Below are 14,781 nucleotides of genomic sequence, written 5' to 3' on the forward strand. Positions count from 1 at the left end.
GAACTTTCCCCGACCGCCGCTAACTGCCACAGGTGCCACGGCCAAGAGCCAATGCACTCACAGAGGATCCATGTGTCCTCACTTAGAGCCTAAGTAGGTTAGAGCTGCTATGTGTTAAGCACACGCACAAACACAAAGGCGCACACAGACACACACACACGGATTTCACATTTCAGTAAACAGGACGGAATTTTCAGACACCACTCTCATTCTATTTTTGAACTAACACAAGAATCGGTAATGGTGGAGGGACTAGTCCATTAGCACAGATGGATACATTCTGTCCCAGAAACAGAGAGGGTCAACTTCGCTCAGGCAAAGATCAATTGCATCCGCGCCTATTAGGACGCGGCAATTTAATTTTCCAAGAACACTTAGGAAAACTCTCCGATGGGCTGCTCGAGATTTCAACATCAGCATCGCGGACCTCCAAACAATAACGCAACATCATTCGTTTTAACGAGGAAGTCCAGGCGACTGTCGTTAATAGGCTATTGTCTGAGATGCAGTTCAGGGACAGTTCTTTAGCCTGTTCACTGTGGTCCGTGCAGTCTTAACTGTATAAACCGAAATGAGAGGCACTGAAGTAATGGACACCGCCGGTGGTGTGTCAATGCTACAAGTGTGATTGGACAGGCATGAACCAGGATGGTGTCAATCAAGGATGATGACTATGTTCAGGCACAGAAGACCACACCATCTTTAAAGCCACAAGGAACATTGCTTAGAACTTCTCTGTAATCAAGACAGCAAACGTTATTGATTTTGAACAGGTTTCAAATATCTAAGTATTTCGCAGATAGGACCAGGGATTCTTGGCAACGGAATATTGTTGTTGTCATACCTCACTGCTTTCTGCAGGCATGGTTCTGCAGGCAGAACAATGACTCTTAACAATATTTTAACGGAAATCAGGTTTCTGAAATCCACATGGCATTACATAGGCTAGGCCTACACGTTTACACAAACATAAAGGGCAGGTTTGGAAATGCATGCGACCTTTATACACGAAACAATTATGTTAACAAAATCAATGTTTTGTTAATTTCCTATGCAGTCATATCGCATAACAACAAACTAATGTCCAGACTCCAGCAGACAACAAAACAACACTGACACAAAACAACTGACATATTTATTTTTTAATCTGTTTTTACTAAGGTTATTTAACAAATATAGCTATCCCACCTAAGTGTGGGGGGCCTTGGTTATTATTAAAATTAACATAATATTGATGCTTGTATGGAAATGTTTACTAAATGACAAGTCTGAAACATCAGCCACCTGATACTATTTTATTATTATTATTATTATTATAACCTGACACATACCACCACTTGCTTCAGTACAGTTAGCAAACAAGTTAACTAGTTTGCTACCTAAGCAAGCGAAGTTAGAGTTGGGAACATTACTGAAAATACGTCGGGAAAATAATGTTACAACGCCCGCAACTGACCAACTAAGAGCGAGGTAGCATTATAAATAATAAATACACACCTTCAACACAAATAGAACTACATGATATCAACCAAATGTATTTATATTCGCATGCTAACATTAACGTAGACGGTTGAAGAACAACGAAATAAATGGCTGTCTGGCTGAGGTGATTCAGCTGCGAATAGCGTTGCTGCTTGTTTTCTTCCAGGGGGACGTAGCCAGCTAACTAACACTTAGCCAAGAAAAGAGTAAACTAGCTATTTGTGTTCCAGCGAATTTAGGCTACTAATCTAGCAGGCATGTTACCGAACACAAATATGTCGTAGGGCAGTGTTTGTAAACTAATGTCAGCTGGCGCTGTCTCGTTAACACTAGCTAGCGGTTAGTTTGCTAGAGCTAACGAGCTCATTAAAGTCACGACAATGAGAATTGTTAACGTTAGCTGGTGCTCGGCCGTTGTAGCAAGGCAGCTAGCTAGGTAGCTCACTAACAAGAGCTAACATGTTAACATTAGTCTGGGCTGAATTGCCCCAAGGTGAAAATGAAACGAGTGGATGTCAGTATTTTCCATATTGTGCATATCAGCATGGCAACATTCATGGAAAACACTGTGCTTCTGTTCATCTCCACCATGCCCCCCGGTTAATGTCTCAGTGACTAGAATATCAATTGCTGTCAGATCATACGAGTGGCTTGAATCTACAAGTTTCAAAAGCAGTCTCGAAGTCTCCTGGAGTTATTGATTCAGGGAGACTCCCTTTTTAAAAAATCACTCCTTGGTCTCAGTGGGAATGCTTACAACCAGACGAGATCTGGCCATACCTTCTCCAACCGAGAGGCTTCTTACCGTAGAGTGGGTCCAATGCAATTGGTATCGGTGCTCTCAATCTCCCGCAGGATCCGTTCGTGTTCCGCGGCTGTCTCCAAACTCGCCATCTTCCATATCCCAGTACACGGTGCTCGGCTGCGTCACCTAAAAAAACAGCGTAGATATCCCCGGCTCCTCTTCCTACTTGCGGTCTACTTCCCCTTTGTTACAATCTGCTACAAACATTAGCACCGCCCCTGGCGCCTTCTGTGAATGGCTGGTAGATATTGCTTGTCTCCTGATTCGTGCACAATGCCTCGCGCATTTCAATTTTTCTATGAAAGTATATGGTCGATTTTTGACTCAAATGTATAGAAATTTGAAACGACCCCGACCGCTTTCATCAATGTTTTTTTGTGTGTCATTTGTAGATTTAACTGTGAACTCCCCATAAACAGGCTTTTCGCAGCCATAAAGTAAGAAGGCTGATATTTCTATGAAAGATGCAGTTGTAACACACCGTAAAATGTCCAAATATGTCATTTTTAAGGGGAGCATGCCAAAAAGTTATGCAAACAAGGTTGCTGTGGGGTTGGGCCTCTATATACCGTCAGTGGGTGGGCCAGTTACAATAGAGTGTATTACCTTGGAGGTCAAATCCAAGTACTCAAACATTCCTTTGACTGTGTATGAAATATGCACCACATGGCCAAATGTATGTGGACACCTGACATTCAACATCTCATTCAAAATTATGGGCATTAATATGGAGCTGGTCCACCCTTTTCTGCTATAACAATCACCACTTTTCTGTGAAGGCTTTATACTAGATGGAGCATTGCTGCAAGGATTTGCTTCCATTAAGCCAGAAGAACAGTAGTGAGGTCGGGCACTGATTTGGCAGTTTATTCCTGGCTTGCAGTTGGCTTTCCAAATGGTCCCAAAGGTGTTGGGTGGGGTTAAGGTCAGGGCTCTGTGCAGGCCAGTCAAGTTCTTCCACACCGATCTTGACAAAACCATTTCTATATGGACCTCGCTGTGTGCCGGGGGAAATTTTCATGCTGAAACAGGAAAGGGCCTTCCCTAAACTGTTGCCACAAAGTTAGATGCACCGAACCGTCTAAAATATCATTGCATTAAGATTTGCCTTCACTGGAAGGGGCCTGGCCCAAACCATGAAAAACAGCCTCAGACCTAGGGGTGTCCAGATAGTTTTGGTCATATAGTGTAACTCCTGTCACCACTCTGTTTTTTGAAAAGCATGGTCACAAACTCAACAACACAGGCGTACCCACTTGACACATCAATTAACAATACACATCAAAGATTTTAATTTACATTATTACTCAATTAATTTGGAAAAAATAAGTTTTGTTTTTGAGCCCACAGGACCTTTATCCATGCCTATGGATGTTGGGGAATTGCACTAGTTCTCCAGCCAAAGTAGATAATATTTGGTGTCCCCCATCAGGGGCCATGTTCTTTCTTGTCATAATAGGCATGTGCATGCTGACAGCTCCCAGCTCACCACGGGAGTGTCATGTGCCCTTCACACCTTGCTGTTTATAAAGCCTTTATCCAAGTAACTCCACCCATGTGCAGCCATAGCTGGCTCACTGCAGCTGCAGTAATCCCAATGTCTGCCCCACTGGTGCACAGACAACATTAATACCCGGCTGAATACCCTCTTCCTTGCAATACTGATTACCAAAGGAAAAAGCAAAGGTTTCTGTATTGGACTCTCTGGTATGCTAGGGATCACATACTCCATTAACTTGCACAATCCGTCCTTTCTTACTAAAATAATCTGTAACTTGCATCTGCAGTTATCAACATACTGCATATTGCTTGAGAGTTTCGGTACAAACTGCTCCACATAGTCTGTCATCACTTTGATTTTATTTTAAGGCTATTAAATATATCACCCACTGATATGACATGCATGCATGCACAAGACTGAATATATTACAGGTACGGAGCTAAGTAAATAGAACAATGAGATGAACAATAACCCTATGTAAATTTTCATCATCTGAAAATCATTTTCATTCCTTACTAATCATTTTGTATTATGACCAAAGTGCTTGTTACTGTATGCTGGTGGTTCCCAAACTCAGTCCTACAGCTATTTCCCGTGTTCATATTGTGCTTATTGTGCTACATTGTAAAATTAAATGGTTTTTAACAGATGAAATTAAAGACTGATGTGAATCAGTATGCTCCTACCTGATGGAAGTGTGGACACCTGGCCTCTAACCATCTGGATGATAATGAAGGATTAAAAAACGAAGCAAATGATAACAAACAAAACCTACATTGTGTTAATAAGTCTGAGGAAATTAGAAACCAAAATTCCTCAGTCTTTCATTTAATCGAAAAAGAATTTATTAAGAAAAATTAACAGCTTGTTAAAATTGGATTTCAGTTGTGCTTGGAACGAAAGCCAGCATACACAGGGGGGCCCCAGGACCAAATCTGAGAACCACAGCACAGAGCTGATCAGTGAAGGAAAATGTTCATGGTACTCCTGACTTTAGAAGGGTGGTGATACTAAGCAGTGTGCAACTTTCTCCCAATACCACGACTCAGCAGTAGATGGTGCAACTCTCCCCAGATACCGTCTTTTTTACACCAATTTACATGGCAGACAGATACAGTATATTCAAGAGCTTATCAAATTACGCCACTGGGTGCCTATTACGTGAATTTGTGTGTTTTGTTTTGGCCATTTTGTTTAACTATCACTCACCCAACTAAACCAATCTGTTGATTCTGGATGAGGTTAAGTAAACAAAATCATTATCATACATTTCACAGTATTTCCTAGAGTTGGTACAATTCCTTAAATTCTTAAATTTGGAATTTTCAATAGATTGTTCTTATTTCAAACTAGATCCATATATAAAATGTAGCCCACTTATATAGTTTCATATGTATTTCTTTGTTCTCCTAAATTTTAGCTAATTGTTGGTCTTTGAATCTTGAACTTTCAAGCCTTTCAGATTATCCAGAGGAGAGCAGAGAAATGTGCTTACATTTCTTGAATAACCGTGACTTACTCAAAATTATTTAATCTTACATATTATATATCCACTACAGGTGTTCAAATAACGAGCAACACAATATGCAAAGAACAGTCCGTCCATTTCGTTTTGCACTGTTCGACCGGAACTCCCTGTTCTGAACAGGAAGACTTCATAGAGGCTGCTCAGTCTCTTGTGATAAAACGGTCTCTTAGAGAACCTTCTAGGCCGTGTGCATTCTGGGATTTCTGCCGGCATCAGGGTAACGTGAAAGCTTTCAAAATGATGGTGAGTTGACATATTCTAAGTCCAAATCCATCGCCATCTGATTCTTTTATGTTACAATTAAGCAACTTTAGAGGTTCTTTTCAATAGAACAAGGTCTATATTAATTTTAGTTTATTAGATATTTTGTTATTTTTCAGTGCGAACGCATGCATTTCCATAACTTCTAGGTAGCTATGGCTAGGAAGCGATGTCACTGTCTTGCCGCTCCCCATCGTGATTTAAGTCTTTTTTTAACTGTGCCCGTGGGCCCTCTTAGTTGGCGAAATCCTTACTTACACGATGATTAAATAGGTAGAACTGAGTATTGTACAAAAATCAGAGTGCAATCCTAATGAGCTAAGCACAGCAGCTAACTAGCTGTTTTGGCTATTGTTCCATTGTATCGCAATGGTGAATTTTAGCTATCGTTAGCCGTATAGCATTCGTGTCTAAAAAGATTTCCAACATCAGATGGGTAGGTAGACTGTTGCTCTGTACGTCTCACAATCTTACACAATGAAACGTTAACTTCATAGTTGGGGTTTTGAGAGCAGCTGATGAGTTTTCGAAAGGCACGGTTTTGTCCGCATCCCTTGGAAACGCCCGGTCGCCACTCAATTTTCATGTCTCGGCTAATGCCAGTGCTGCTAACTAACCTGCGAATGTTACCACTGAAGTCAGTAGTTATGGCCTTTTTACTTTACAGTCCGCAAGTAGTCTGCTTCACTGAACCCGATAAATTGCTGTTATGCCTGTTGGCGAGTTAGTTAGTTAACGTAACGTTGTGAGACACACAGGCCACTTGTATCGAGGGTGGTAAATGAACGTTAATCTGAAAAGCTAGCAAGCTAATCCTGCACTCAGAATTGCGTAGCTAACGGTTTCCTAGTCTAACGTTAATTGACGTAATGTTGATGCTAGTGGCTGGGATGTACTGGCTATAAGTTACATTGTTCGGTGCCTGAGATTCTTCAATTAAATCCGAATATTTGAGAATTGTCAACTGTCACCATTCTAAGCAGTGATTTATGGTAGAGCTGTCGAGCTGAATTATCAAGTCAATTGTCAGTGTTGTCTCTTGCACGGTGTTATTGCTTGTCATGCTATTGTGGTTGGTCGGTGATTTTCAGTCAGGTGATAATCATTCAGTTTGTAGTGTACATGAATAATCAAGTTAATAATGGCTTTCACTTTACGCATTATTGCGCATATTACATATCCTGGAATGGCTCAGATAGCGATTAGCTGGGAATGCTATTTTGTTTTCTGGAGTGCGCACACAGGAGAGTTGATCTCTTCTCAAGATGTAACTGAGGAAGTGTGAAAGATCGTTGTTAATGTACAGAGAAGGCACACTTGTTGAATGTTGATAAAGGTGTGTCCTTGAGTCACATGGGTCTGCAGGGACCACTAACCCAGCCAATGCAAATTGTAACTGAGTGAATAGTAGTGTTTTTTTTTGTAACAGCTTCAGGTAAACGTTGAAACCATTATAGTCGTGAAACAGTACGATCAAGCTTTGTCATTAACCTGACCCCCTATCTCCCAGCCCACACCAGTTATCCTGCTGAAGGAGGGGACAGACACGTCGCAGGGGGTCCCCCAGCTGGTCAGCAACATCAATGCCTGCCAGGTGATCGCCGAGGCCGTCCGCACCACCCTGGGCCCCCGCGGGATGGACAAGCTCATAGTGGATAACCGAGGTGAGGGGGAGGGGCTTCCACCTCACTGTGTTTAGACTAGGCATGGGGGGGAGCCGGTTCAGGTGTTTCTGTTGCCAATGGTTACGCTGTTAAAATTGAATGTGACTGGTAGCAGCCTTAAAACAATAAAATAACTAAAACATTTGTGTGTATCTGAACATTAGTGATGTGACTATTAAAGAGGAACCATTACCAGGCAAGAGGGGGAAGCTGTGTAATCATACAGCTTCATGACCGACCAGCCTGTCCCTCAGCCAAACTGCAATAATGTGCTGATTGGACAGCTGAGTCACCCCTGGCTCCAGGCTGTTCTGCCCTTGTGCATACATCTCAATTTAGAGCACAGATGCCCCCGGACAAACTTGGACTAATTCTCAACCCTGATTCTGTCTTAGATTTGCACACACCTTTAAGATCTCTGCTTTAATGTGTGCATCAATAGTGTTTTCACTGGCTCTGTCTTTGCCAGTTCTGCTAATGCTAATACAATTGCAACTCACTAATTTGTGAGAGCATGTCGTTGCTTGTCTTGCCCAGGAAAAGCCACCATCTCCAATGACGGAGCCACTATCTTGAAGCTCCTGGACATCGTTCATCCCGCGGCCAAAACGCTGGTGGACATCGCCAAGTCCCAGGATGCTGAGGTGAGGGAACCGTACCCGGCCATCACACATGAGTGCAAATGAGAAACCATGTATGCTAACGGCTGTGCGTTCATCGGACCGTTTGGTTTAGTGTACTTAATGAGTAGTGAAGAAAATGTAGAACTCAATGACACAACCAAAATCTTGGCTATAGCTATATTTTCACAAGCAAAGCAGAAATAGTGTTTTCTGTACTAGCCTGTAGGAGAAGTCATCGTGTGTTTTCAGTTTTGACGTTGTGGCGGTGTGTGGCTGCGCTCGGTAATGATTGGTCTCTGCTCCTGATCAGGTGGGCGACGGCACGACCTCTGTGACCCTGCTGGCCGCCGAGTTCCTCAAGCAGGTGAAGCAGTACGCGGAGGAGGGGCTCCACCCTCAGACCATCATCCGCGCCTTCCGCACCGCGACCCAGCTGGTACGTCCCTGCATACAACGCACGCACACACATAAGCGCACAGCAACCATTATCCATATGTTCCATTATCAATTCCACACACACACACACACAGTCTGTGCAGGGTTGGGTGTGCCTGGATTTGTGTGACAGAAATACACACTCACTGCAGTATGTGTACTGCAGATTCTTCTAGTGTAGGCAGTGTTCTTCTGTTCTGCTGCTGTACTGAAAGCACAACCCTTTTTTCCTCTGCAGGCCGTGAAGAAGATCAAAGAAATCGCTGTGACTGTGAAGAAGGACGATAAGCAGTGAGTCCATTTGCACGCGTGCCTTGTGCATGACCTCAGTGGCTTTTTTTCTGCTGCGTTCTGATTTTTACATTATTTCTTGGGTGATTACACCCGGAGTGGAGATGAAGGTTGTAGTAAGTCGCTCTGTGCCGTTGCGTCGTTTGACCCCTGACCCGCTCCTCCTCCGTCTCCCAGGGAACAGAGGATGCTGCTGGAGAAGTGCGCCGCCACGGCGCTCAACTCCAAGCTGATCGCCGGCCAGAAGGAGTTCTTCTCCATGATGGTGGTGGATGCCGTCATGATGCTGGACGAGCTGCTGCCCCTCAAGATGATCGGGGTGAAGAAGGTGCAGGGAGGAGCCCTGGAGGTGAGCGCTTTCGGCCTGGGGTTCGGGGGGCGGGTCTCAGGGGAGCGGGTGGGTGGGGCTCAGGGCATGGGGGGGGGCGGGACATGGGGTGCAGGGCTCAAGGCTCAAACGCATCTGGGATTTGGATTCACACGGCTGTGAGGTCACCGATTCTATAGATCAGGGGGGTGCAGGTTTTTGTTTTAGCCCTGCACTAAGACTCCTGATTCTACTTATCAAGGTTGTGAGCGAAGACCACGTCCGAGTCAAGGTTAATTAGTTGACTTGGGTGATTCATCCTGTTGACGACTCCTCTTCCCCCGCAGGACTCCCAGCTGGTGGCCGGAGTGGCCTTCAAGAAGACCTTCTCCTACGCCGGCTTCGAGATGCAGCCCAAGAAGTACGAGAACCCCAAGATCGCCCTCCTCAACATCGAGCTGGAGCTGAAAGCGGAGAAGGACAACGCAGAAGTCCGGGTCAAGTCCGTGGAGGTGAGAGCACCGCCTCTCTCTGGCTTTCCGCTGAAACCGCCGCACAGCTCCACATAGCGCTCGCGACAGTGCACTGGAGGGACTGTTCTTGGCGTTTCAAAGAAATCGCAGAAATATTTTTTTTTTCCCCCCTTATGGAGGTGTACCCTTCAGAACAACGTGGAAAGTCTTTTTTTGAAATGTACACCAGGTTAGAAATGTTAAATTTTAAAGTTTTAATGAATATTGACAGAAATGTATTAACTCTGCAGATCTGTCAGGCCCATACATTATTGCAAGCAAATGATTGTCCTTTATGTTCGCTGTCCTTTATGTTTGCACTAGTGTTGTGTGTGGTGTATTGTTACAGCCGTTACATCTGTGCTTAGATTAATTCCACCAGCCTAGCCGTGTGGTAATAAAAGAAACTTGAAGCAAATTGAAATCGATTGCCAGCTAACAAAATGAACACTAGCGACCCCTGCTGGCTGTCTCAGTGCTGCAGTAACGCTGTGCTCTCTGCCCGCTCCCCTGCAGGAGTACCAGGCCATCGTGGACGCCGAGTGGAACATCCTCTACGACAAGCTGGAGAAGATCCACAGTTCCGGGGCCAAGGTGGTGCTGTCCAAGCTGCCCATCGGCGACGTGGCCACGCAGTACTTCGCCGACCGCGACCTGTTCTGCGCCGGGAGAGTCCAGGAGGAGGACCTGAAGAGGACCATGATGGTAGGAGGAGGGGGGAGGCGGTGGAGCCCAATGCTGTGCTTTAACGGGGGAAACGGGTGAAATGTATTGGTTGGGTGTAGGTGATGTCATCAGTGTCCCGTTTTAGGGATTATTCCCTCTCGGTGTGTATATAATTGCTGGGTATTTGCTGTGGGGACACAGAGACAGATAATTTCATAAAAAGAAAGACTGTGTTTGCAGACTACATGTATAAGATGGTCTGGCAAAAATAATTAATCTAACTTGTGCAGATTAATAATATTGGAAATTAATGAGTGAAATGGACAAAAGCGAATGTCCAGCATCTGTCTTCAGAGCTGTCAGTGTTCCCTTACTAATTAATTTGCACCATGTCCTCCAGGCCTGCGGGGGCTCCATCCAAACCAGCGTGGGTTCAATGACCGACGACGTCCTTGGGCAGTGCGCACTCTTCGAGGAGGTCCAGGTTGGGGGAGAGAGGTAAGATCTACTTGCATCTGAACAACAGTTTTTTTTTTCTCAAGATGTCGGGAGGCACTTTGCTCATTTGAAGAGCACTACCCGTGAAATTAACTGACATAAAATTTAAGCTCCCTTGGAATGCGTTTAAGTACTGGCCTGCTGTTTTATATGAATTGAGCTGAAGCAAGTTCTCGACAAGTTCACGACTCCAGGGATTAGTCCTTTGATATTGAAATGTTTTAGTAGGTTGTGAATCTGGGTTCTCTAGCGGGTGCGGGTTGAGTCATTGTGGGAAGCGTTGTTACGGAACTCACCTTAGTGTCGTTTTATTTATTTATTTATTTATTTATTTAAATGAGATACAGGTGTCAGATTTTGTAATCTCATTCAAACTGGTGACGCTCCCTGAATTGTAGTGTAACCTCAGGAAAATGTTGGTCTTGATGTTACCAGCTCAGGGGTTTGCACTGAAGTACCCGAGATTGTATCTGATGTTTTTTCCATCCCTGGAGTGTGATGGATTATTGAGTCTGTAAATGCAGGGTATCTCCACACATGGCCACCTACATTCATTAGGCCCCATAATTAATGCCATTGCGTAGTAATAGCTTCGGCTGGAGTAAAAACCAGGACCGGTTCAGGCGCTCCAGGAACAGGATCGCGGTCCCCTGTGCCGGTGAGCCCACGGCACTGACGCGCGCACGCTTGTGTAACGTCGCCCCCTGCAGGTACAACTTCTTCAAGGGCTGCCCGAAGGCCAAGACGTGCACCATCATCCTGCGGGGCGGGGCCGAGCAGTTCATGGAGGAGACGGAGCGCTCGCTGCACGACGCCATCATGATCGTGCGCCGCGCCATCAAGGTTCGGAGCCGCGGCCAGAAGCGCCGTTCCGCAGCGGTGTGGAGGAAGCACGGCTCTTTCCACTCCAGCTCAGCCACTAATCGGACTGTTTGCTGCCTGACCCTCTCAGGTTTTGCCTGGAACATTTCCGTACTGGTTTCCAGACACGCTGAGCCGGTGAACCCTGAGAGGGCCCAACAGCAAACCCAGGGACCTGTATCATGAAGTGGGATTACTGAGTTAGCCGCAAAACTGCACAGAGTAAAACCGAAAACCTGGCTGTTAAGTTCAGTCCATGTTCCAGATTCGGGAGGCTTCCGGGTTTTACTTGGTGCCGTTGTGCGGCTGACTTGGTAATCCTGATTCGTGATACAGGCCCCTGGTTGAGCTGGCGTGGAATTACCTGCTTGTGTTCCTAATCGTTTCTCTCTGAACCTTTGAAGTTGATCTGCTGCGAATGGGACCAGTACAAGAACTGGCTCACTTTAATCTGCAGCACTTGCATGTGTGTAAATGGTAGTATTTTACAAATGTGACTGTGTAGAGCATACAGTCAGTAGGCTACCCAGTTCCCCATCGTGGCTGGACTTTATACAGTACTGTCTTGTTTCTATACGAGCAAAAAAAAAAAAAACTTGGGATAAATCAGTTGTAATCCTCAAATATTACGTGGTGTGTGTTTGTGTTGCTGTACTAGTCTCATTGAAATTATTTTTTGAATTTATTGCTTATTTTGTAGTGTGCTGGTGGTTAATGTGTGAGTGATGTGATATTATATATTTTTTTGGATATAATGGCAGTGGGTGGGGCCACAGTGTTGGAGCTGACTCCTGATTTGCTCTTTCAGAATGACTCCATCGTGGCAGGGGGCGGAGCCATCGAGATGGAGCTGTCCAAGTACCTGCGGGATTACTCCAGGACCATCCCGGGGAAACAGCAGCTGCTGATTGGTGCATACGCCAAGGCCCTGGAGATCATCCCCCGACAGCTGTGTGATAACGCCGGCTTCGACGCCACCAACATCCTCAACAAGCTGAGAGCCAAACACGCGCAGGTGTGTACAAACACACGCACACGCACGCACAGAGAGCCAAACACGCGCAGGTGTGTACAAACACACGCACACGCACGCACAGAGAGCTAAACGCGCACAGGTACCACACACACACACACACAAGCTGAGAGCCAAACACGCGCAGGTGTGTACACGCACACTCACACACACACAAGCTGAGAGCCAAACCGCACAGTGTAACCACACACCACACAGCTGAGAGCCAAACACGCGCAGGTGTGTACAAACACACGACACACGAGCAGCACAGAGAGCTTTACAAACCACGCACACGCACGCACAGAGAGCCAAACACGCGCAGGTGTGTACAAACACACGCACACGCACGCACAGAGAGCCAAACACGCGCAGGTGTGTACAAACACACGCACACGCACGCACAGAGAGCTAAACGCGCTCAGGTACCACACACAAGCTGAGAGCCAAACACGCGCAGGTGTGTACAAACATGCACACGCGCGCACAGAGAGCTAAACACGTGCAGGTGTGTACCAACGACACACAAGCATGCAGAGCTAAACACGCGCAGGTGTGTACAAACACACGCACAGAGAGCTAAACGCGCACAGGTACCACACACAAGCTGAGAGCCAAACACGCGCAGGTGTGTACAAACACACGCACACGCATGCACAGAGAGCTAAACGCGCACAGGTACCACACACAAGCTGAGAGCCAAACACGCGCAGGTGTGTACAAACACACGCACACGCATGCACAGAGAGCTAAGCGCGTGCAGGTACCACACACACACACACACACAAGCTGAGAGCCAAACACGCGCAGGTGTGTACAAACACACGCACACACACACGCATGCACAGAGAGCTAAACACGCGCAGGTGTGTACAAACACACGCGCACACACACGCATGCACAGAAGCTAACGCGCCGGTCCACCACAGCTGAGAGCCAAACACGCGCAGGTGTGTACAAACAAACGCACGCGCACGCACAGAGAGCTAAACGCGCTCAGGTACCACACACACACACACACACAAGCTGAGAGCCAAACACGCGCAGGTATGTACAAACACACGCACACGCATGCACAGAGAGCTAAACGCACACAGGTACCACACACACAGTGAGAGCTAAACGCGCTCAGGTACACACACACACACACACACACACACCCAAGCTAAGAGCCAAGCAAGCACAGGTACACTCTCATACTTGCATACTAGGCCAGGCTCCACACAGTGACGCTGGGTGTTTGGAAGACCGGAGAGCGCTGTGCTCATTTTAACTGTAGCAGCACCATAGTTTTTCCAGAGGTACTGCAGTGAGTAGTGCAGATGAAACTGTATGTGTTTTCTTCAGGGCGTGCGTGCCGTTACAGGGATTGTGTGGTGTGTGTGGGTGTGGTGTGGGTGGTGTGTGGTGTGTGTGTGTTGGTGGTGTGTGCGTGTGTGTGTGTGTGTGTGTTGTGTGTTTGTGGGTGGGTGTGTGTTGTGTGTGCGCGTGTGCGTGTGTGTGTGTGTGGCGTGTGGTGCGTGTGCTGTGCGTCGTGTGCGTGTGTGTGCTGTGTGACTCCCGCTCTCTCTCTCTCTCTCTCTCTCCTGCAGGGCGGCACGTGGTACGGGGTGGACGTGAACAACGAGGACATCGCCGACAACTTCTCGGCGTGCGTGTGGGAGCCGGCCGTGGTGCGCATCAACGCCCTGACCGCCGCGTCCGAGGCCGCCTGCCTCATCCTGTCGGTCGACGAGACCATCAAGAACCCGCGCTCCTCCATGGAAGGCCCGCCCGCCGGGCGCGGCAGGGGGCGGGGCCGGCCGCACGCCCACTAGACCGGTCCCTCACCCCTCACCCCTCACCCCTCACCCCCCCACCCAGTTCGTAGGGCAGCGTCCAGCTCAGGCCTGTGTTAGTGACAGACTGCAGAATCCCTGCGTCTGTCCCGGTCTCCGCTCGTAACCCGTTTCTGGTTAGCTTCACCTTATAAGTGTTTAATGCCCCCACGCCCGTGTGATTGGCTCTCTTCCATGTCCCAACCCCCGGCTGCCTCGGCGCACCAAGGGCGCCCCCTGCTGGAGCTGCCCGAACACAAAGCACTGTGCTCTGTAATGGCTCCGGTGTCCAGCGGTCCAGTACGGGCTGTTTAGTTCCACTCGTTTACCTTGTCTTTCACTCTATGGAGCTATTTATTGGACCATTAAACAGATGTTTCTTGAGCGCGTGTTCTGTCTTCATTGTGTACGTGTGTGCACGTGTGTGTGCGTGCGTGGGTGGGGGTGGTATGGTGTGGTGGTGGTGGTCATACACTTAGCAATTGGATGATGTGTTTGTGCTGACCTTCTGTTAAGAG

The 14,781-nt window shown here is 46.9% G+C and overlaps 2 protein-coding genes across 3 annotated transcripts in view; one reads left to right on the forward strand and one right to left on the reverse strand.

Moving 5' to 3' along the window:
• The window catches only part of exoc6b (exocyst complex component 6B), a 103,902-nt gene extending 101,416 nt beyond the window's left edge, over nucleotides 1–2,486 (reverse strand). Inside the window, exon 1 of one of the 2 annotated variants that reach the window (XM_064343802.1) lies at nucleotides 2,288–2,486. In XM_064343802.1, the coding sequence (XP_064199872.1) occupies nucleotides 2,288–2,376 (89 nt within the window). In that variant the 5' untranslated portion in view covers nucleotides 2,377–2,486. The remainder of the gene's footprint in view (nucleotides 1–2,287) is intronic. The other variant, XM_064343800.1, reaches the window with a different exon arrangement.
• A 2,917-nt stretch (nucleotides 2,487–5,403) lies between these two features.
• cct7 (chaperonin containing TCP1, subunit 7 (eta)) lies at nucleotides 5,404–14,647 on the forward strand. The gene is made up of 12 exons (XM_064343806.1): nucleotides 5,404–5,559; nucleotides 7,088–7,241; nucleotides 7,779–7,885; nucleotides 8,175–8,300; nucleotides 8,538–8,590; nucleotides 8,768–8,939; nucleotides 9,245–9,409; nucleotides 9,926–10,114; nucleotides 10,476–10,573; nucleotides 11,284–11,416; nucleotides 12,243–12,449; nucleotides 14,039–14,647. The coding sequence occupies exons 1-12, from the start codon at nucleotides 5,554–5,556 to the stop codon at nucleotides 14,261–14,263; spliced, it is 1,635 nt and encodes a 544-aa protein (XP_064199876.1). The 5' UTR covers nucleotides 5,404–5,553; the 3' UTR covers nucleotides 14,264–14,647.
• The last annotated feature ends 134 nt before the right edge of the window (nucleotides 14,648–14,781 follow it).

The sequence above is a fragment of the Anguilla rostrata genome, chromosome 7 (genome assembly GCF_018555375.3).
Source record: "Anguilla rostrata isolate EN2019 chromosome 7, ASM1855537v3, whole genome shotgun sequence".
NCBI classification, from domain to species: domain Eukaryota; kingdom Metazoa; phylum Chordata; class Actinopteri; order Anguilliformes; family Anguillidae; genus Anguilla; species Anguilla rostrata.